The 23,963-nt window shown below is 37.2% G+C and overlaps 2 protein-coding genes and 1 pseudogene across 2 annotated transcripts in view; all 3 read left to right on the top strand.

Annotated features, from left to right (window-relative positions):
• LOC107619460 (uncharacterized) overlaps window positions 1–16,213 on the top strand; it is a 28,552-nt gene extending 12,339 nt beyond the window's left edge. The window contains exons 4-7 of the mRNA XM_088497499.1: window positions 14,654–14,871; window positions 14,963–15,064; window positions 15,762–15,855; window positions 15,960–16,213. Coding sequence (XP_088353625.1) covers window positions 14,654–14,871; window positions 14,963–15,064; window positions 15,762–15,855; window positions 15,960–16,213 — 668 coding nt within the window. The remainder of the gene's footprint in view (window positions 1–14,653; window positions 14,872–14,962; window positions 15,065–15,761; window positions 15,856–15,959) is intronic.
• Window positions 12,736–14,350, top strand: LOC107610895 (uncharacterized; annotated as a pseudogene).
• Window positions 16,214–19,804: 3,591 nt separating the features above from the next.
• LOC107611956 (uncharacterized) lies at window positions 19,805–20,644 on the top strand. Its single transcript, XM_088497657.1, has 4 exons — window positions 19,805–19,993; window positions 20,074–20,289; window positions 20,375–20,467; window positions 20,567–20,644. The coding sequence occupies exons 1-4, from the start codon at window positions 19,805–19,807 to the stop codon at window positions 20,642–20,644; spliced, it is 576 nt and encodes a 191-aa protein (XP_088353783.1).
• Window positions 20,645–23,963: the final 3,319 nt, after the last annotated feature.

Raw genomic sequence — 23,963 nt, 5'->3', positions numbered from 1 at the left:
GGAAGCAGTGGCTAGCTACCACATGCTCCAGGTTGAGACTCGAAGCTCTGTTGACCCTATGTCATCAGGGTGGCTGGGCACTGTGAAAGCCTCGGATGAGCTCACCCCCATAAATATTCACCAGTGACGGTGATGGATATGGATCATGATTGTGATCAATTTATATTGAGTATGACTCGAGTTGGGGAGACACGACAGAGGGACAGTCCAATGGTTAGCTACCAGGACTTGTCAGGTTGGCTCTATAACCGACAGATGATATCATCAGCCACTAGGGACAGGCATTCATCATATGCATACTACATGAATTGTTTGAGATTGCATATTTGACTGCATATTACTTGCTAATTGTCTAAATGCCTTATCTGTTCCTATTTGTAAATCTATTGTCTGATATAACAGTGTTTGCTATATTATACTCCTGCTGGTGGTTGGGAGGTCTGAAGGAATTGGACAGGGAAGTATTATTTAAACTGAAGGATCTTTAGTCAGTTGCCACTTATGGTTTAGCTTGTTTATAAGCTTTGATATTATCTGGAGGAAGTTCTAGGATTGCCTTCGGCTTTCCTCTATTATTATGTATTATATATGTGGAAGCTGTTACCATGCTGGGGACCTCTGGTTCTCACCCATGCAGATTTTGTGATTTTCAGATGCAGGACGTGAGGTTTCTTGCTGAGGCATGCTGGAGACTTCTGGATTAGCGAAGATCCTTTATTCTCGGGACTCTGTTTTGGTTTATATGTTTTGCTTAGATACTTTTATCTCCATTACATAATACAAACTGTGATGACTCCTCTTACAGGAGATTTTGGAGAATAGGTTTCTGTATTTGTGTCCCTTTGGGTTTCCTTTGGGGTTTCCTTATTTCATTATATGTATATATTGTTATGCTCGGACCGGTTATCTTCGCAACCGGATTTTGAGTCTTGATATTCCTGTTTTTGACACTCCTTTGTATATATATAATCTCGCATTGACTTATCCTTTGCTCGGTACGTTATCGATCAGAGTGTTGCGCTTTCGAGTTATGGTTTTTGTTTACCCCTTTTTCTACAAAGGCTCCTAGTTATAATCAATCACTCATACTACTATATGTACTAAATTTTTATTCTAGAGGTCGTAATACCTTGCCATCTCGGAATTATGACTTAAGCATAAGACTCTGTATGGTAGGGTGTTACAGCTTCCTTAGTTCGATCTCTTTGAAGCATATACATGTCATTGTACAATTAAGAATTCTCCTTGCTGCTTAGTTTCTGAGATGGCTGCATTCTCAGGAAATTTTGTTTATTGTATCTGAATCACTGATTTTGTGAAAGCTCATTCATTATATTTGCTATATATCAGAAAATCTGGTTTATTTTCAGCAGAGAGGCTTCTAGAGCACACTCCAAACAAGGTTATTTTTCTTACAACTTTCTTATTATATATGTATATGATGATCTTGATTTACTATTATTGTACTATTCCTCTTTAGCCTTTGTGAGGATTAGAATTGATCTTTCCGTAGTAAGGAAATTGAAAAATAATAAGAAGGGTTTGAGACTGATGTAAACTATGATACTATTAAAGCGTTATAAGCAATATACAAAATTGGCTGCTGCTCAACTCTACTACTTGGCCATAGTTTCTGCTAGATAAGGTTAACATTATATTTCAGTAAAATTTTGACATGATAATGTTGATCCAATCAAATGCCTTTGATGGAACAACTTTCTATATGCTTGCATAGTTAAATCTCTTTGAAGCCTGTACATGTCATTGTACAATTTTAATTTCTCCTTGCTGCTTGGTTCCTGAGATGGCTACATTATCAGGAAATTTAGTTTATTGTATCTGAATCATTAATTTTGTGAAAGCTCATTGATTACACTTGCTGTATATTGTGAACCTAGTCCTATTTCATGTTTGGCAGCTTTCATGCATGTTAGAAAATGGTACAGAATATAGAAGTTGCATTTGTATTATCCGCTATGTGAAATTAGAAAATAGCACCTAATGAATTCGTGCAGCTAGCTAGCTTGGCCGGATTATGTGTTTATTATTGGTAGAGAAATTGTTGTATAGAAGAGAGGAAAGTTAATGATTTTATAACTATGAGGCATGTTTGATTTTTATTTCTCATTTTTTCGGTTAAACTGAGCCAAATTATACTATTTTTTTCCTAATTTGATACAAATACCAAAAATAAATGCATAATACCAATAATAGTTTAATTTTTAAATGCTAGTATTTTATATGAAATTAAGATATATATATATATATATATATATATATATATGAGAGTGAGAATGAAGTCGTATGAATCACGCATGCATGTTAATTATTAGAGTTGTCATTTAACTCAAAATAATTATTTTTCTCATATGCATTGGGAATGTCTTTGATAAACCCATATTTCATGAGTTCTTTTGTGCTTAATTAGAGTGATTTATTCAACTCTTTACCTACTTATTCACATTAATTTCATGGTTTTACTTTCCCTTCTTTATTATGTCATGTTGTGAAAAACATGTTTCCTAAGCTTTAAAAATTAATTATTTTAATTACCTTTATTTCCATTCGATGCCGTGATTAGTGTGTTGAGTAGTTTCAGATTTTCTAAGGCAGAATGACTTAAAGGATGAAAAAAGGAACATACTAAAATGGAAGGAGAAAGCAAAACGGAGCTTTAAAGAAATTGGTATCCACGCGATCGCATGGATGACGCGATCGCGTGCCAAGCATGAATCAGCAGCGACGCGGCCGCATGACTGACGCGACCACGCGCCTTAAGCAGAATGCACATGACGCGGTCGCATGACTGACGCGACCGCGTGGCAAGGAAAAGCTCCAAATGACGCGACCGCATGACCCACGCGGACGCGTGACAGAGGCCACGCATCAGAAATTGCAGAAAACGCTCTTAACGAGTTCAGAGGCCCTTTTTGGCCCAAATCCAAGTCCAGACAGCATAGACCAGAGGTTATAAAGTGTTGTAATGCACCCATTCAAAGAGAGCTCGCATATTTTTACCTTTCAATGATTTAGATTTAATTGAGAGGGAGATCTTCTCTCTCTCCTTTAGGATTTAGGATTTCTTCTTGTTATAAGAGTAACTCTGGATCCCAGGTTTAATGTTCGTTTAGTATTACTTCTATTTATTTATTCCAACATTTGAATTGATTATTATAATTTGATTTATGAATTCTCTCATGTTACAGACTGTTATTTGAATTAATGATAATTGAGGTATTTTCAGTTTATGATTGTTCTCTTTGATTTAAGTTACCATTGCTTCCCATCTAAGGACCTCTTTATCATTCCAGCAATTTTACTTTTTCCCTTTTGGTTCTGGTTAAGAATTTAGTAACTCAACAGTTATTAAACTCAACATAATTGATAATCGTTATCTTGCTAATTGAGCTGAACTTAAATAATCCCAACCTTTTCTGAGGAAATAATTAGGATTCGAAAGTCAATTTAATTAATCCCTTGACTTTCCTTTGCCCTGGTAAAGGTTGACCAAGTGGAGTTTAGATTCAACTTTCATTATTGTTGAGAGAGATAACTAAGTTGGACCTCTAATTTCCCTACCTTGCTAAAAGTCGCCTTACAGTTATTATTTATTCTTAATTGCCATTTAATTCATTCGTTATTTAAATTACTTGCTTCTCACCTTCTAAACCCCGATTACAACCTTTATAGCCAATAATAAGAACATACTTCCTCGCAGTTCCTTGAGAAGACGACCCGAGGTTTGAATACTCGGTTAACAATTTTTAAAGGGGTTTGTTACTTGTGACACCCAACACGTTTGTATGAAAGGACTTTTAAAGGTTTAGAAACTATACTTGCAACGAGGATTTATCCGCAATTTTCTAGACCATGCAAAAGTCATCTCATCAAAATGGCGCCGTTGCCGGGGAACTGCTAACGTGTGCCTTATTATTGGTTATTGTAAATATTTTTCTTTTGCTTGTTTATTTATTTTCATTTTCCCTTTTTACCCTTATTTGCTACTATGAACTCTCACCCTTCTCGCTTTGAGTTTGGTTTTAATATTGTTAAAGGAAATAGACGTTACAGCAGGAATGTGCATCAAGGTCAGACCAATCAAGGATGGATGGAACCAAGAGGATCTAATCAACCCTTTTGGCAACAACACCCTCCGAGATATCCTGGACAAAGACCATTCTACCGTGTATACCCAGCTTAAAGACATGGTGGACAACCTTGTAACTACCAACAAGCCCCACCCCGTGCATATGAACCATCCTTTCAACATAACCTCGAACCACCACACTCACAAGCTTCTCTTCACCATTCGCCATCATATGATCCTCCCTTACCCCAATACCAATCCAATCGTTCCCAATCATCACCACTTTCCTTTGTATCATGTCCAAGTCTGGCAAACCACGAAGCAAAGGATCGCCTAAAAGAAACAGTAATTAAATTTCAAACAACCATTCAACAACTAGAGCAAGCACTAATTCAATGGGCCACTAGGCGCTCAAATATACAAGGATCAACCACAGCCCCATGTGGACAGCCCGATGAAGAGCGTAGCATGAAAGAAATACTAGAGACTCCAATGAACAAGACAGAGAATGAATTCGTACTAGAACAAGTGGAAGAAGCTGTCATTGTTCAAGAAGAAGAGTTGGTCGAAGATCTAGGCGATGCTGAACTTCCTTGAAAATCCAGAATTGAGGAAAACTCCGTCCAAGATGCCACAGTTGATGCTAAGGAGGATACCGTACAATCTCCAAGGCAAGTCGTTTACGAAGAATCAGACGGAATAATCCAAGAAGCAAATTTCCTTGATGATGATAGTCACAAGTCTAGTTCTCCTAGTGATGAACTTGCGTCCGCAAGTGAATTCTCTGAGATCGAAGAATCTTCCCCAAGTGAATACGAAGATGATGCGGAGGTAGATTTCTCTCAACCTCCAATCTATGACTCGAGTGATGAGGAAGACATAGAAGACTTTGACCAGGATACAGATACAATTGAAGATCTTTGCAAGGAAGTGGAAGAATTCACAGAAGAGCACAAGGAAACGGAACTTGCAGAACCACCAAAAACACCTATCCCAAGGCTATTACCACCCAATACAAGCTTCAAGTGGGTACAATCCTTAACTTATAATTTTACTTATTCACTTGAATATGGTTTGCTTGAAACAGATGGCCAACTTAGAGCTCTCTGCGGCTTTAAGAGTAAGAGGGAAATGGCTCGTATTCAGAGCTGGTGCACTAGGTTCAATAAGGTTCCACGCTTCACCTTGAAGTACACGGATTGGCATCATGCTCAATTGCATGGATCACAGAGAACGTTTGGTCACCACAGTGAGATTCTACCTTTTAAGCCGCCCGGATGGAGACATGTAGACCAAGACGGAGGCGGATTTAAACGCAAGGCTTGGAATCCTGAGGTTTATTCTGACATTTGTTACCCCAGGAGCCTGAAAATTTGTTTGAAGCTGCTCAGAAGCTTTACATGCCTAGTTTGGGACCCCGGAGGCTATTGGAATTCCAAGCACTGGTGGAGATTTTTGGACGAATTTAAACACAAGCCACCATAACAGGATACTCTTCCAATGTCCAACTTAAGGACTTTAACTAAAAGTGCTAGGTGGGAGACAACCCACCATGGTATGGTCGCCTCTTTTTCAACTTATTTCCTGTTAATTACTTTCATTTTTTCTTTTTCATTTTAATTTATTAAACCTGGAATCATGCATAGCATTCATGTCCATCACTGCATCTTGTATTTTTCAGTTAAAAAAAAATGCAAAATGCAAAAAATAGAGTAAAATACACAAGTAGCAATGTATAAGTACTCAGAAAATAACAATAAAAGAAAAAGAGAAAAATACAGAAAAAAATATCTAAAATAAAAGAAAAAGTATGTAGTAGTTCACCAAAATAAACGCCAGAGATGGCGACCTCCCCACACTTAAAAAGGAAGCATCGTCCCCGATGCTCAATCAAGCCGGGTGTGAAGGAGTGTCATCACTGGTAGGGATGGTAGCTGGGGTCTCTGTGGCGGTGGTGGGCTGAGAGTCTGGCTGCAGATCCGGAGATCCCGATCCAGTCAGTCTCCCCTCTACAGCAGCCAAACTCTCAGCCCACCACCGCCACAGAGACCCCAGCTACCATCCCTACTAGTGATGACACTCCTTCACACCCGGCTTGATTGAGCATCGGGGACGATGCTTCCTTTTAAGTGTAGGGAGGTCGCCATCTCTGACGTTTATTTTGGTGAACTACTACATACTTTTTCTTTTATTTTGGATATTTTTTTCTGTATTTTTCTCTTTTTCTTTTATTGTTATTTTCTGAGTACTTATACATTGCTACTTGTGTATTTTACTCTATTTTCTGCATTTTGCATTTTTTTTGTTCATATTTTAGTCATTTAGTTCATGTTAGTTATTTAGTTTAGTTTGCAATTCTGATTTATTAGTGGATTAATTAGTATAGTTTACTCTTTTTAGCATAAGATAGTATAGTTTAAATAGAAAAATATAAAGGGAGTAAACTAGAAACTTTAACAGAATCAAAACAACCCTCACCTTGTATATATAGCATTACATGTTAGTTGACAACATTTCATCAAGGAGGAACATTAAAACTTTAAAAGCTATCCTAAAATATTTTTTTTTCAAAGGAATAATGGGAATTTTTAACCAAACCTGCATACAATATATGAATGATATATGATGCTTGAGTTAGAAAAAACACAGCCTGTGAGTCTTGAGCTTAAATTGTATGGTTTCATTCAAACCATAATTTCATTTCTGTGTGTTACATTTCTTTTTATTCTGATGTTCTTTCCTTTGCTTTAATTTATATGTCCAATTATAGAATATAGAATAGATACATACCAAGAGAGTGATTGAGGCCATCATTTGATTTTAGCTCACTCACCCCAAATTAGCCTACCTTTTACATCACCCTTGTTAGCCCCCTTGAGCCTTTTAAAACCCCTTTATTCTATTTAGCCAAATTACTAGCCTTAAGCAGAAAAACAAAAGAAAATCCCAAGTGAATCCTTGGTTAGCTTAAGATAGAAAATTATAAATAGAGTTAAATGTGGAAAACCTTTTGGGAACATGGGTAATAGAAACAAAAGGGTAGAGAAGTAAAAGGGACTAAAAAATAAAATTTGGGAAGCATACTCATGAGAAAATCTAAGTGATTCAATTATCATGTGCAAAAAAAAAAAATTATTTTTCAGCATCTAAATAAAAGGGAATACAAAAAGAAATTCCCCGATGAAAACAATGCACATGGAATAAAAATAAAAAAGTGAAACATGAGCATGTAACAATAAGTGGGAAATTATGGGAAATTAGGTAAAGAAATTTTATTTTACTAGATATGTATGTTAGGTGAGATCTTAGTCTAATTAGGGATTCGCTTATTAGCTCACTTAAATCTAAACATAAATCCTTACCTTTACCTTGGCCCCATTACAACCTTAATTAAGACCTCATAACTTTTTGGTATGACTATATTCTGTAATTGTTGACTGGTTAAATGAAAAGCAAAGTTATAGAAAGTAAGAATAAAAAGAAAAATAGAGTGAATAAACCCAATAAACACTGAGTGACTAGAGAGTAAACACAAAATCCAGTGAGGGTTCAATAACTCATCAACATATATCTGTGCTCAAAATTTACTAATTGTTTTGCAAGTTTGTACAATGTTTTCTTTCCCATCTCATTTGCTAAAATGCTTTATTATTTAAGGGTTGGCTATATATATATACATAACTCCTTGAGAATGGGAATCAACTTAGCTACATGTAAGCTTTATATATGAGTGGATGAATTAGAATTGCATGACTCATTATGTAGATGCATTTAGCATAGGTTGCATTTCATAACATTCCATCACTTTAACCTTAATTATTTACCTTGGATTTAGCATGAGGACATGCTAGTGTTTAAGTGTGGGAAGGTTGATAAACCCATATTTCATGAGTTCTTTTGTGCTTAATTAGAGTGATTTATTCAACTCTTCACCTACTTATTCACATTAATTGCATGGTTTTACTTTCCCTTCCTTATTATGTCATGTTGTGAAAAACATGTTTCCTAAGCTTTAAAAATTAATTATTTTAATTACCTTTATTTCCATTCGATGCCGTGATTAGTGTGTTGAGTAGTTTCAGATTTTCTAAGGCAGAATGACTTAAAGGATGAAAAAAGGAACATACTAAAATGGAAGGAGAAAGCAAAACGGAGCTTTAAAGAAACTGGTATCCACGCGATCGCATGGATGACGCGATCGCGTGCCAAGCATGAATCAGCAGCGACGCGGTCGCATGACTGACGCGACCGCGTGGCAAGAAAAAGCTCCAAATGACGCGATCGCGTGACCCACGCGGACGCGTGACAGAGGCCACGCATCAGAAATTGCAGAAAACTCTCTTAACGAGTTCAGAGGCCCTTTTTGGCCCAAATCCAAGTCCAGACAGTATAGACCAGAGGTTATAAAGTGTGGGAATGCACCCATTCAAAGAGAGCTCGCATATTTTTACCTTTCAATGATTTAGATTTAATTGAGAGGGAGATCTTCTCTCTCTCCTTTAGGATTTAGGATTTCTTCTTGTTTTAAGAGTAACTCTGGATCCCAGGTTTAATGTTCTTTTAGTATTACTTCTATTTATTTATTCCAACATTTGAATTGATTATTATAATTTGATTTATGAATTCTCTCATGTTACAGACTGTTATTTGAATTAATGATAATTGAGGTATTTTCAGTTTATGATTGTTCTCTTTGATTTAAGTTACCATTGCTTCCATTCTAAGGACCTCTTTATCATTCCAGCAATTTTACTTTTCCCTTTTTGGTTCTGGTTAAGAATTTAGTAACTCAACAGTTATTAAACTCAACATAATTGATAATCGTTATCTTGCTAATTGAGCTGAACTTAAATAATCCCAACCTTTTCTGAGGAAATAATTAGGATTCGAAAGTCAATCTAATTAATCCCTTGACTTTCCTTTGCCCTAGTGAAGGTTGACTAAGTGGAGTTTAGATTCAACTTTCATTATTGTTGAGAGAGATAACTAAGTTGGACCTCTAATTTCCCTACCTTGCTAAAAGTCACTTTACAGTTATTATTTATTCTTAATTGCCATTTAAATCACTCGTCATTTAAATTACTTGCTTCTCACCTTCTAAACCCCGATTACAACCTTTATAGCCAATAATAAGAACATACTTCCTCGCAGTTCCTTGAGAAGACGACCCGAGGTTTGAATACTCGGTTAACAATTTTTAAAGGGGTTTGTTACTTGTGACACCCAACACGTTTGTATGAAAGGACTTTTGAAGGTTTAGAAACTATACTTGCAACGAGGATTTATCCGCAATTTTCTAGACCACGCAAAAGTTATCTCATCAGTCTCTGCATCAGGCCCCCACCTTATTTACTTAGTTACACTTTTAACTTTCCATTCCTTAATGAATTGATTAAATATATACATAGAGTGTGTTATATGGAGAGTGAAGCTGTGTGTTGTTTGTTTTTTTTCACTGCCATTATTAGAACAAGTCTCTGACGTTGGTCTCTCTCCCTTGCGCTGTGTTTGATTGCTATTAGTATAGTTTTCTTACTCTATATGAATACACTTACAAATCAGAACACTTGTGCTCTAAGAGACGTACTTTTTGGTCCTGTATATGGGGGTAGCATTTCCATGTACCTTTTTCTTTTAAAGTTTATTGCAAAGCATCTCGGTTTATCAACAGATAAAATAGTATGTTGCAGAGCACTAATTATCCAATATCCGAAACAATATTGAAGCTTTGTAATTGAATGTTCGTTTTATTTATTTAATTTATCTACTTGTGGTTTATTTTCCAGCATTATGTTGACTGAAAAGAAATATAGCCTTGGCTTGTGATATCTGGATTGTTGTCTTCAACGTATATATAGCCCTTTATCATTGCATGAGAGAGTTATATGCGAATTATATAAGTATTGATATATGTAGTTGTCATTTTGTGTTAGTTTGCTTTATCAAGAACCTTTTGTCATCCTTGCAAAGATCTTCATCATCAACATAAACATGCCAGCATGCTTTGTTAGAGAATCTTGGGAGTAAATGTTTAGCTTTATCTCTAAAACATTTTTTGTTAAATAAATTTTTTATTAATTTTTTCCTAAAATGAACTTTTTTTTTCAAGTGATCTTTTTAATCAAATCTATCCTTCAAAGAATTTAAATTAAACATAACAGAGGAAATTATATCCGGCTATTCTCTTATTATTATATAGCTTTAACCCGCAATTAAGGGCTGAAAATTTGTATTTGAGGTTTCTGTTCTTTATGATTTAGTTTCTTATTAATTATTACATAAATCTAACTTTTACCCCAATTATTTTTTTCCCTCATTTTTTAAGGTTTTTCCTTCTTTGTCTTTTCATTTTTTGGACTTCGGATCAGCAATTCTTTCTACCAGTAATTTTTTAGAAATCACGGATTTTGACAATGAGTAAGCAACCTCTCCAATACCTTTCTACATAATTCTGCTTGCAATATACTGTCTAGTTTACTGTGTATGGTACTCTCCCATATCATAATTGTGACAAACTGTTACTGGTTTTCTTGACACACACCCCATTTTTTCCTCTTTTTTTTTTAGTTTAATGTAATTTTTTACTATTCATTTAGTTGTCTGTGCTATTTCATTTATTTAGACATTGACAAGAGCTGGATTACAAGGCCACGAGGTAGTGTAGAGTATAGGGATGGTTTGAATAGATTCCTTGACTTCACATTTGCTAATTCATCATCCGATGGGATGATCATTGTCCATGCCCTTTGTATGGGTTCCGATTTTTCCAAACTAGAGAGAACGCCTACGATCATCTTCTGATGAAACCCTTTCCCCCTAACTATACCTTCTGGTTACATCACGGTGAGAGGATAGTAGACGAGAGACCTAGCGGTAGGGAAGAACTAGAACCCATTGTAAATTCAGGAGATCAAATTCGTGACATGGTCCACGACGCATTCAACCTGCCGGGACTGCAGAGTGACGATGAAGACTCGATGAATGGGCATGTCGGAGACGTTTCGGAGGGGCTGCCGTTCATATCTGACAAACCTAGCCGCGAGGCTCGTACCCTTCACGACTTGCTGGAGGATGGTGAGCAGGAATTATATCCGGGATGCTCAAAATTCTCGAAGCTGTCTTTCTTGGTGAGGCTCTACCATATCAAGTGCATGTGCGGAGTGAGTGACAAGGCTTTCAGTTTGATTCTAGAGCTACTAGGGGATGCCTTTGAGCATGCAATGATTCCGAAGACGTTGCACGATGCCAAGAGGATCATAAGAAAGCTCGGTATTGAGTATAAGAAGATAGATGCATGTCCAAATGACTGCATGCTGTATCAGGGCTCCGATCAAGACCTGTCTAGGTACAAACAGTGTGGAGCATCCAGGTGGAAGCAAAAGACCCGGAAGAATTCCTTATTAAGGATCAACGCCGTTGTCAAAAAGAATGAAAAGCCTCTGCCGGCGAAGATTCTCCGCTACTTTCCTCTGATTCCACGGTTGCAGCGATTATTCATGTCCAGCAAGACATCAGTGGACATGTTGTGGCACAAGAGAGGAACCAATTCTGACGGTTCCTTGAGGCATCCCAGGGACGGCGAGGCCTGGAAAGCATTTGACAGGAGATATACTGACTTTTTTGGCGACCCGCGCAGTGTTTGCTTAGCCCTGGCTAGTGATGGCTTTAATCCTTATGGAAACCTCAGTTCAAAGTACTCAATATGGCCAGTGATTCTTATTCCGTATAACCTACCCCCATGGATTTGCATGAAACAAACCAACTTTATTCTCTCCATGATTATTCCCGGTCCAAAAATGCCTGGCAATGACATAGATATCTACTTACAGCCACTGATCGATGAGTTGAAGCAGTTGTGGGCTGGTGTTGATACGTATGATGCCAGTGAGAAGAAAACATTCAAGATGCGTGCTATGTTGATGTGGACCATCAGCGATTTTCTTGGATTGGGCAATTTATCTAGCTGGAATACGTACGGCGGGAGAGCTTACCCCACGTGCAATCTGGACATCGAGACTAGGCGACTCACCTTCAGTCATAAATGGTGTTTTATGGGTCATCGTCGCTTCTTGAATCACGATCACAGATATAGGCAGGACCGGATTAGATTTGATGGAAAGGTAGATGATAGATCCCCACCTGTCAAATTCACTGGCAGGGATATCTTGAGACAGTTGGAGGGTGTGCCAGTCTCACACGGTAAGGTGCAAGCGGTGGGCGGTAAAAGAAGGCGCGTACAGTAGACCGGGGTACAAGACGAGTCTCTCTGGAAAAAGAGGAGTATATTCTTTGATCTCCCATACTGGGAGAACAACGAATTACGCCACAATCTTGATGTGATGCACATAGAGAAGAATGTGTGTGACAACATTGTGTTCACCATGTTGAACGAGAGTGGTAAATCCAAAGACCACCTAAAAGCTCGAAAAGATCTCCAGTTGATGGGAATCAGGCATGATATGTGGCCACTTGAAGGTGGAAAGTATCCCTCTGCAGTCTTTACCATGTCAAATCCACAGAATGAGGTATTTCTTAGGACTATCAAGAATGTGGTCTTTCCAGATGGGTACTCGAGCAACATCTCTCGATGTGTTGATTTAAAACAGCGCAAGTTATTGGGCTTGAAGAGTCATGATTGCCACATTCTAATGGAACATCTCTTGCCAATTGCGTCAAGGCACGTATTGCCCACCCAAGTGTCCGCTGTCTTGGCTCAGTTATCAGCCTTTTTTCGACTACTATGCAGCAAATGCATAGATCCTCGTCAACTACCTCTCCTTCAGGATCGTGTGGTCCATACTCTATGCCACATGGAGATGATATTTCCACCTTCCTTTTTCACAGTCATGGTTCATCTAACGGTGCATTTGGTCGAGGAGGCACGCCTCGATGGCCTAGTGCATTACCGGTGGATGTACCCAATTGAGAGGTAGAAATCTATCTAAGCTTTCTCGATCTATTTTTTAGGATAACTGTCACCTATAATTTTATGTGTTATGTTCTCGAAGGTACCTATGTCGTCTCAAGAAGTACGTGCGTAATAGGGCACAACCGGAGGGATCTATTGCAGAGGGCTACTTGTCAGAAGAGATTCTGACGTTCTGTTCAAGATATCTAGATAACGTCGAGACTAGGATCAACCGACCGACGCGGGTTGACGATCGGCCGAACGATGCCCTGCCCAGTGAGGCTGCCAGCATGTTCCCATAAGTTGGAAAGGCGGTCGGGGCTACTTCATTTTTTACTTTGACCTCCACTGAAATCCTTCAAGCACATCGTCATGTACTGGTCAATTGCATTGCCGTAGAGAAATTCTTAGAGTAAGTATCGAGACCGAGTTCTAAAATTATGCAGCGAGCCAATATAGCTTTAACAATAATAAAATTGAACATTTTTTTGGAACTATGCATAGTGAGTACAGAGCCATCACAAAGAGAAAAATGCGAAGCAAAATAAGGTCCCAGTCTCTTATAGATAGTGTGGTGCACAGAGAATTCCCCAACTGGTTTAGGCATCAGGTAATCCTTAATATCATAGGATTCCACTTTCCATATTGATGCTTTCTTGCCTCTAATGGTTCAATTCTAGGTCCCATTTGGAAGCACCAGTCATTCGAACGAGTTGCAATGGCTTGCCTGTGGACCCCTTGCTCAGGCCAGACGCTATCAAGCTTACAACGTCAATGGATTTAAATTTAGAACCATCTCGAGGGAGGAAGGGATGAAAACACAAAATAGCGGGATTTATGTCACTTCGGATACTAGGAGTTATGCAAGCAAACGGGATGTCAATGTTGCCGTCGGCGGTGTATCGTACTACGTGAGATTAGTAGACATCATCGAGCTAAATTACAGTGGTCAGTTCAATGTAGTCTTGTTCAAGTGTCTCTGGGCAGACACCACGTCGGGCAGAGGCATACGACAAGACGAGTTGGGTCATACCTGTGTCAATTTTACTAATCCGATTCACACCGGTGATCGAGAAGACGATGAGCCGTACATCCTAGCATCTGAGGCGCGTCTTGTGTTCTACGTGGAGGATGAGGTGGACAACGGATGGAGTGTAGTAGTCCATGTGATGCCTAGAGATTTGTTTGACATGGGCGAAGATTATGAACATTGTGAGGTCGACTTTCACCCCCAAATCTGTATGACGAGCTTGACTGAATTTGATGTCGAAGGCTTGCGGTTGACAAGAGATGAGGTTTTAGAGGAATCCACTCATAACGTGGGTGATGATTGTGATGAGGCCGCCGATTCCTAATATACATTTCTCCATGATGGATGTAGCTCATATTCACGGGATTTTATGCATATATACTACTGTCATGATTCACCTAGGAGAGATAGCTGAATGTATTCTAGTCATCTCATTATTAGAAAAGATATCTCGATTGAGTTATTTCTTGTTATTTAAAACTTATCCCCTCATATAAATCTCTATTATTTGACTGGGTTCTGATATAATTGGTCTTTTTTTTCTAACTGTTGCCTCTCATATAAGATTTCCTCCAATCACATTTTTTAATTGTCCCTATATGTTCTATCTATCTCCGTTGCCTATCAGGAAAATTGGAGAGCCGAGACTTCTATCCCATTACCAGAAGCCGTTGGTTCGCAGAGAAGATGATAGAGGCGTCTCCATTCTCTTCGTTGGACCACGCAACATCCTTTGCAAGGCAGTTGTGGTTCAATCAGTCGCGTATACAGTCATGGTTGGATGCCTTTTCTGGACAAAGTCACCTCTATCGAGCCATTCGTGATGCGCCGGCTTCTCTGATGAGGGTTTGTTTGCTGATCCCCAATTAATTAGTATGTGTTTCCTTGTCATATTCTTTGTTGAAACCCATTTCAGGCGATTATGTTAAATTTCTAGGAATTGCTATTTTGGGACCAAAAGTACTGGGCTAAATTTGGGTTTGAGTTTATAACAAGTACGGAATTGTGGTTCACACAGAAAATACTTGACGAGGCGAAGGTAATACTTCCTATTTTACCTTTCGATTTATCTAATTTATACCACATCTCTCTATCTATGTAGCTAATTTCCTAAATTGCGCTGTTTTGGTAAAATTAAAGAAGCCGAGTCACCATTGAGGATGGATATATAATTGTATTTTTTAGATCAGAGTAAACTCTATTTTCCCTTGCTAGAAGAAATTTAGTTGCTTTAAGTTGTATGCTAGTATCTACCACATACAAATATGTGCGGGTTTAAAATTTACTCAAATTTAATTGCTTGTATTGGCATGATGTGAGCTGGCTCAAGAAAGCACCCAATTATTCTGTATGGCCAGTGATTTCCTAATTCACTCAGCATTGTAAAAGATTTCTAACATATCCCTACAAATTTGGCTACACCCATTTGCCACCTGCAATATTTGTAATTCTTTATGGAGTTTAGGTGCACGATTCACTACAAAGAGCCACTTGCAAGTTGGAACCTGTAAAAATGGGATTTGGGTAAGCCGAGACCAAGTTGGAACCTATAAGACTTGTGAGAGAGTTTACGGTGGATTTTGAATAAGATTAGAAATATCGGTGGATGCCAGTGATAAGAATTATGGGCAAGATCTTGTTGTCCTTATTATCTTTTTGATTGATAATTGGTCTCTGTGTGCTTTATTTTGTTTCTGCTTCTTATTTATAGTATTGATAATTAATATTTTGTACAGACACGCTATGAAAATACTCTGCTCGTTGAGCTGGATATTGCATCACATGAGGAATTCAAGCTCATGGAACATGGCCTTGAACGACTATGGGACAGTAAGAAATACATGATATATGCAATGGTAATATAATAGGATTGTATGTCACACTCTAATGTATCAATTGTTCCTTTGTGTTTGGATATGATGCTGGACTCTCAGGGTTATCTCGTGCAAAGATCCAAGAAGCATCCGAAGAACCAGGAGAGGTGGTTCCAGATTCGATGGAGAAAGAGGACGTTGTCTCCTCCGATGGGTCTGATGAGGCTGTTTCTGCCAGTCGAAATGGTTCCATGCTGTCCTATGACCTTAATAAAACACCAGAAGATAATGAATATCCTTACAGTGGAATGTCTCCTGGTAAGAAGAATGCATGGCACTTGGCTATGTGGGCAACAAAGTACTTGAATCCTTGAGAACATTGCTTTAGTTTATTTATTTGAATTTCAGTTGAAGTTATTTGGGAAAGCCAAACCTTGTTGATTGATTTTGTCGTAACTCTATAACTTCTCAGATTGTTATTAGAGATTGTTCTTGTTGGACAGTTTATCATGGTTGAGAACTTAGGGAATGTGATATTTAGGCAAGAACGGTTCATTTGTTTTGTTACTTTTTGAAAGTGAATATGTAATGAGTTGGATTTATCACTGTTCCGTGCCACAGTGAAGGGCCTCTTGCCTCTATTAAATTTAAATTTCATTCGCTGGTGTTTATAATCCTATGCAAGTTTGTGCTATTTCATTCACCCAACTAGTGAGAAGATTAAAATGACTTATGATACCACAAATCACATGTTCTGCCGATGCCTACTACTATTTTTATCCTTTCATTATACATGAATCAACCACCTAATGAATATGTTATGTTATATTACACTTACATATATTAGGTCTCTAGGAATTTATTTCTCAGGAGATTTTTCTCCTACCTACTCCTGCTTTTATCATTCATCCACCTCATAATGTTTTTATTTTTTTACGTGGAGTAATAATTAAACCTCACTCTTTACTATCTTAAACTGTAGAGCATCCCAAAATTGTTGTTTATTCCCAAGATATTACTCTATTAATCACAAGGTGGTTAGAGTTTGTTTTATCAGCAGCTACTATGTGTGTACACTACTAGTATGTGCGTGAACTAAAATTTAACACATTGTATCTATGATGGGATATAAAGCTTGAGTTTTGCCATTTTCTAATTCAAGCCACGTCTTTATCTTTCACTTCTTTGCTTTCTCTGAACTTGCACAATCTCCAGCTACTCTCATTACACCCTTGACATGAAAAATTAGTTCTGTTCATACATTTCTAGACTTTACAGATAATTACATAAGAGTATATATCTAGTTTACATTCTATCTTTTAAGATGAAGGAAAAACATAAGAGTAGAGAAGTTAAAACATATTTGAGAAAAAACCAAGAAAAGTGTCTTGTTAGTATATTTTATTTATCCATCTTCCAAAGAAATGCTAAGAGAAAATTAGCTAGTCTTTCTTTTAAAAATAAGACAAAAAGCATTAGCCACTTAGGAATTTTCAAAAAAAAAAAAAGACTTGCATAGGATTTCTTACCGAGTCACATCCTCGTTTAACAAACATGTTTTAGAAATTTTTATTATGACTAATCCCTATACTGTTCTATTTAATTATTAATATTATTATTATTATTATTTTAAAATTTAGGATATCAACCCACCTATTATTGATTTTGCTTTAAAATGCTATATTAGGAATTTGGGTTTTCACAAATAAAGGGAGCCGCGAAATTAAAATTGAAACCCTTTTATGAAATACCCCAGCTCCACTATAAGTTACTTTGCTTCTCATTCCTTATTCCCCAGCCCTAACTTCGAAAACATTGAACGAAGGAACCCCTCCCCAATAGAAGCTCGCACAACTCGCGCTCCCAACGAGGGATCCTCAGCTTGCGCCAAACCTAGGTCTCCAGCCACTCCCGGTCGCTCAGGTCTCTCCACCAGTCTTCACAGCTTCCGATTGAGATCAAGGTTGGCCCATCTTAAAGTTTGAACTTATATTCCTTTGGGATTTGGTTATTTTTGCATTGCTTTCATTCTGAGTTAGTTATGAAATGCTATTTGGCTTGCCTTACCCCATGAGATTTTTATGGAGAGTAGGAACTCATTCAGTTGTCACTATCTTTATATTCAAAATCTTTGAATTTGTTAGCATTTATCTTAACGTTGATCCCAATGCTATTGTCGTTCAAGGCACATTCCCTAAAATTTTTGTGAGAGACCCAAACTATTCTGACTTGAAGTTTCATACTGAATTTGTGAAAACTTATATTGTAATGGGAAGCTTTAACTGCCTAGAATTTTAAATAACTAATTAAAGGAACTTGAACCATGGTATTTTATTGCTTGAAACAATTGAAACTGATGATGAGTTCTCTTGGGCAGTAATGACTAACATAAACCCTGACAAAAGGCTTGAAATCATGCGTTTTATTAGCTTGATTTGATCACTGTTTCTTCTTATATGGCATTGTATCTTTTCTCTTTTTTGTTGAACAAGGATAACATGGTTTTATAGAGAGTTAAAAGCAAAGTAGTTCAAACATAGGTCAAAGCTTGATTGTTTAGTTTATTTATTATACATTTAATTATTTTCTTATGGGAGATTTGATTATTTTAGTAATTAATTATCTAATTAAAAAATTATAACATATGATTATTGATTTAGTTATTTATTCATTTTTTGGGAATTATATTTTTTGAGTGTATAATTATTCGATGGTGATTATAAAATAAGACACCTTTTTGGCCCCATATACTCGTTGCAATGATTATAGCTAACACTCTAGGACATGCATGAAAATAATCAATGGAAGGATCTAATTAAATTGGGATAGGTCATAAGTAATTTATATGCTTTTGATTGTTCAAATCTATACCTAAAATATGACATTAATATATATAGCCAGTTGGTTTGTATTTTGATATGTGCGTGGTGTTTTTTTAATGCTGTTGTCTACCTAAGATTTAATGGTTCGGTCATATCTACCTATAGGCTCTTCATCGTATATATTTTAAATACTCCTCTTGTGTATTTGGTACTTGTTCGTGGAAATCATTTAGTCACTAGTTTTCTTAATTAAATATATTAAATTATTTAGTCACTTAGCCTTAAACAGTGTTCATGTGATATTTGAAACTAAAAGCTATATATGAAACATAGCAATTAATTTGGAGTTGCCCTTTGCAATTGCTACAATCCTGAATGTACGTGGTGCTTTTTCTGTTGAAATGGTTGGGAGTATCATAGAGTCTTGGGCAGAACTTATAGTCTCACATGTATGTAATTTCATATATGTATCTAAACTTGTGTTTTCTATATGGATTAGTCAATGAATTATATTTTAATTTTGGTTGTAACAAATTTATCAAAACAGAATGATATGTGCTTTGACTCTTCTTGATTTTAATTTGTTATTTAGTTGAAACAGGCACCCTTTATCTTCTAAGATGGCCAGAAAAGGTCGTTTCATGAAAAAATCGAAAGTAGGACCAGGATGTCAGCAACCACAAATGGCTCCGCCTCCGGCCTCTGCTACCCACCGCGATGACTCTGAAATACTCCCGGATAGTGGTGATAGTGTCCCTCCAACTTCACGCCCGTTCCTTCCGCCGCGCAGTGTACCAAGGCCTGCTCCACAAACGAGCACAACTACCATTCAGAACTCAGAGCCAAGCCGTGTAAACTCTACGGATAATGCTAATGATGTAGATTCTGTTGATCAAGAAGCTGATGACTCGTTTGTTGATTCTAGAGCTCAGAATCACAAAGGACGCAAGACAACAGAGTTTTAGGAAGTCAGGATAATCGGTAATTTAGCTATTAAATTTTATGTGTTCAATCCGATTTACATTCTTGGTGATTATTTTTATTATCCCATGCTGTCCACTACGGATACACATATGGTATTGTGTTTGGCTTTTAGATTCTGATGGCACAATCAAGCCGGCAAGACTAAGCGTCAGGGAGGCTATGGAAAGGCCTAACGGTAGAAAGATCGTGCTCAGGTTCAACAAGGCAAAGCAAGCAATTGGAAACAAGGCTGGACTGTTGAGTGGCGTGCTTGGTCTGTTAGGATCTGATTTTGGGAAATTTCATATCTGCGAGGAAAGTTGGCGCAAGATTACCACCAAGGACAAAGTTTATAATGAATGTGTCAAGGTAAAAGTTTATGTCCCCTTTGAAATAAATCTGCTTTATTTTTACAACTCCTGACATACTGTTGTTTGTTATCTGTATAGCATATTTTCCACATTGATGAAGATAGCGAAGGAACCATCAAAAAAAATATTTTGAAAGCTATGGAAAAGTCCTGGAAGGAGACAAGGCTGAGGTTGTATAATGCTTATTTCGAGCCAATGTTCACGACTGAACAAAATATTGAGAACCGTCCGCCGGGAATATATCGAGAGCATTGGAGATGGTACCTTGACTATCGCGCCAAACCCGAGATGAAGGTATACTAGTATATTACAAATTATTGTTGCGTTGAGTATTTTTAAATCATCTTATAATCTCTCATTTTCTCTGCTGAACCAATAGGAGAAGTGCAAGAAAAATGCGAAGAATCGATCAAAACAACAGTATACCCACACTGGCGGTTCGAAGAGCTTTGCACGGCGTTTGGAAGAAGAGGTACTTTACTTTTTTTGTTCACTCTTCGGACTATTTCTGTGACTTAAGGTTGCCTTGATTGTGTGGAAAACGGTAATGGCACAAAATTTGTTGATACAGTCGGAAGAACAAGGGAGAATAGTCGGTAGAGGAGAGTTATGGATAAAGGTGCACAAAAAAAGGACGGCTCCTATATGAATGATGAAGCAAGAGCAATCGGTGTAAGTACTACTACTTATAATTGATCGATAAACTTATGACCTCAAATAGGGCAATAGTCTACTTTTCTATGCTATATTGTTTTTGCTCCTGTTTGATGAATGGTTTGATACTGTATGTTAAGATGGACCAAGAGACTTTTAAAAGTCCTATTTCAGCTTACTTTAATTATCATTGCTAATTTAACAGTTATGTTTCTGGACTATTTGAGCTAAGATATAATTTGGAAACAGTTGCCGTAGAATTTGAATGACTGAGTTTCATTTATCCCTTACAGCTAGTTATAGTGGCAGGCATCCTATGTTATCGTTTGCTATGTGTTATTGACATGAGATGGACCCATCAACAAAATTGTTGTTTATGCTAATTTGTGTATGTAGGAAAGAATTGAGGAGATTGAGCAGCAGGATGAGTCATCAAGGGTGTTGTCTCAAAATGATTCCATTGCTCAGGTTTTCAGAAAAGAGAAACCGGGTAGAGTACGTGGTGTGGGTTTTGGACCGACTCCTAGTCAACTCTTCGGTCCAAATTCACATGGGTCTGGCAACGGAGTCCAACTAGAGGAGACTCAGAGGAAGCTGCTTGAACTGCAGGCAGAGCTTGAAGACGAGAAGTTGAAGAGGAAGGCGATGGAGGATGAGGCAGCAGCAGAGAAGTTGAAGAGGAAGGCGATGGAGGATGAGGCAGCAGCAGAGAAGAAAAAGATGAAGGTGATAGAGAGTGCTCTGATTTATCTGTTTCAACGCCAGGGTGAGGAGCTGCCACCAGACATCGCTGCAGGAATGAGTTTCGTGGAATGATAGAGTGAATAGTAGAATATTAGGAGTGGAGAAATTTTGCTATGAATCAAGCATTTTATTGAATTAGACTGAGCAACTCTTTGAAAGAGATTTCTTTTTGTTCGTATTTTTTATGGATATATATATTTCCTATTTTGCTTATATATCAATTTTCTTTTTGCTACAAGTTTAGATTCTAAAGTTGAAAATATTCAATCTTAAAATAATAAAAAATATAAGAAGAATTATAAAAAATAATTGAATAATATTTTAAACCAATTTTGCATTTTTTTTTAAAGATCCGAATTTTCTTTTTTTTTTTAATTTCTATTAAAACAGCGGCGGTTTTAAACCGCCTCTATTTTGGTTCCATAATTAAGGATAGTGTTATATCTAGTGGCGGTTTGTAACCGCCGACATCTCTAACAGAAAATATATTAGCATTTGGTGGCCGTTTTAAAAACGCCGCTAAACGTGCGGCCACGTAAACAAAGCGATAAAAATTGTGGCGGTTAAAAACCCGCCGGTAAATATGTTGCAAAATGTGTCAGTGGAAAACGGCGGTGGTTTTCTGTATGTGTGCCGCGAAATTTTGATTTAGCGGCGGTTATGCCAGCGGTTGTTGGAAACCGCCGCCAAATCCAATCCCGACACCCATATCCATGGTGTTTCGATTAACCGCCGGAATTTGATTTTGTGGCATTTTAAAATCGCCGCCAATTCATAAAAAAACCACCACCAAATCCCGCCTCTGCTGTAGTGCATTAAGGAAACAAAAAGAAGTTAAGAAAAGCCAACACATGGCTTATGCATGCATGTATGTATATGTATATATATATAAAACCCATGATATTCCTTCCGTGACACCTAACCCTTTTGTTTTGAAAACTTTAATATTAATCCATTCTTTCTTTCCATCACCAAAGCGATTTAAGAAAGAAAGAAAGAAAGAGAAGCCGAGAGAGAGAAAAGAACATGATTCTATGGATGCTATGCACTTTTGGCTTTGATTTCTTGAGATCCGTAATTCCAATAAAAAATCTAATCCAGTAAAAATGTTTGTATTCTCCTCCTCTACACGTTGGCATTATTTTTGTTCGGTAAAGGCTGACGGTGACGTAACTCCCCTTCCCTTTGAGTTCGGCCAATTGGAGTTCTAGGAGGCACAGACGATTTTCGACGTTTTCTTCTTCAGCAGCTCGGTCAGAAAATTTCTCCGGAGATCCCGTTGGTTTGATTTTGTACGAAGGTAGGGGGTTTTATTTTGAAATTAACTGTTTTAAATTATGAATGCCATGAAAGTCTAGTGGATATTTGTAAATAATTTATGATTGCTTGGAATGACTGAATGATGAGTTTGAATTGAGGCTGTGATTGATATTGGTTTTCTGATTTTGATGGAGTTGTTGAAATTCTGATTTTGTGTGATTATGATGAATTGATTGAGTTGTGACTGTGAAAGGTGGTTAAATTAGTGTTACTTGTTAAATTGTAATATGATGAGTTAATTATTGAAGAAATTGTCGTATTGATAATTGTTGAATAGAGTTGGATTTGAGTTTGGTTTGGAAAGTTATGAATCCGAGAGAGCCCGCATGGGTGGTGAAGTCTAATTTTTAAGAGGAGATTCTGCCCAATTTTATGTAAAAGTAACCGAAAACGTGGTTTTGTTTCGAAACCTTATTTATAAATTTATTTTGAAACATGATTTTATAGTAGAAAACATTTTATTTACATATTTACTCATATTGAGAAACGGGTTTTGTATTGAAAATTTGTTTTATTAGTAATAAATTGAGAGTTAGAAAAGATTTTGACATTGGAACTAGTTGAATTTTCAGATTTATAAATGTTTTGGATATTGGACTTGGCCTGCTAGTTTATCGGAAGTAATCTGTGAGAATTGAAAATAGGTTTTTAGTACTGAATTTGATTCGTTTGAATGATCAAAGATGTTTTCTAAGAATTAGAAATGGTTTGGTTGGAATCCTGGAAATGTGGCATAGTCCAAATTTTAGAGGAAATGCTGACGAAATTTTTATAAAACTCCAAGACTTTGTTTAAGGCGTTATTTAAAAGGCAATCAAATTTATGAATATTATTTGATTTTGAATTATTACGGAAAGTTATTTTCAATCCGATTTATTAAGAAAAGTATAATCTTTTAAATTCACTCTTTTGAGAAGAGATTTTATTTTAAGTTATGATATGAATTCGGTTTGTTAAGAAAAAGAAAGAATGAGAAAAGAGAACATGGCACGTGTGATTATGAAATGTTTAAAAGGTCACAAGAGGGTGACGGAAACTAAATGGTTATGTTGCCGATGGGAAAATGTTAAGCTGTGGGCTTTATATGTGAATGATTGTGCGGGGACGACCGTGTGTATGGAATGGCTTCCAGGAGAAAAGGGCACATGCTTCAGCTGGAGAATCAACGCTTGCAAGTACTTGCAGAGGTCATGTTCGGCATACTTCAGCTGAAAAATCAGTGCCTGCATGAAGTAAAAACTTGTAGAGGT

This window comes from Arachis ipaensis, chromosome B8 (genome assembly GCF_059453495.1).
Source record: "Arachis ipaensis isolate K30076 ecotype BB chromosome B8, ASM5945349v1, whole genome shotgun sequence".
In the NCBI taxonomy this organism is placed as follows: domain Eukaryota; kingdom Viridiplantae; phylum Streptophyta; class Magnoliopsida; order Fabales; family Fabaceae; genus Arachis; species Arachis ipaensis.
Note: the sequence above shows the minus strand (reverse complement) of the source record. Positions and strands in the feature narration are given on the sequence as shown.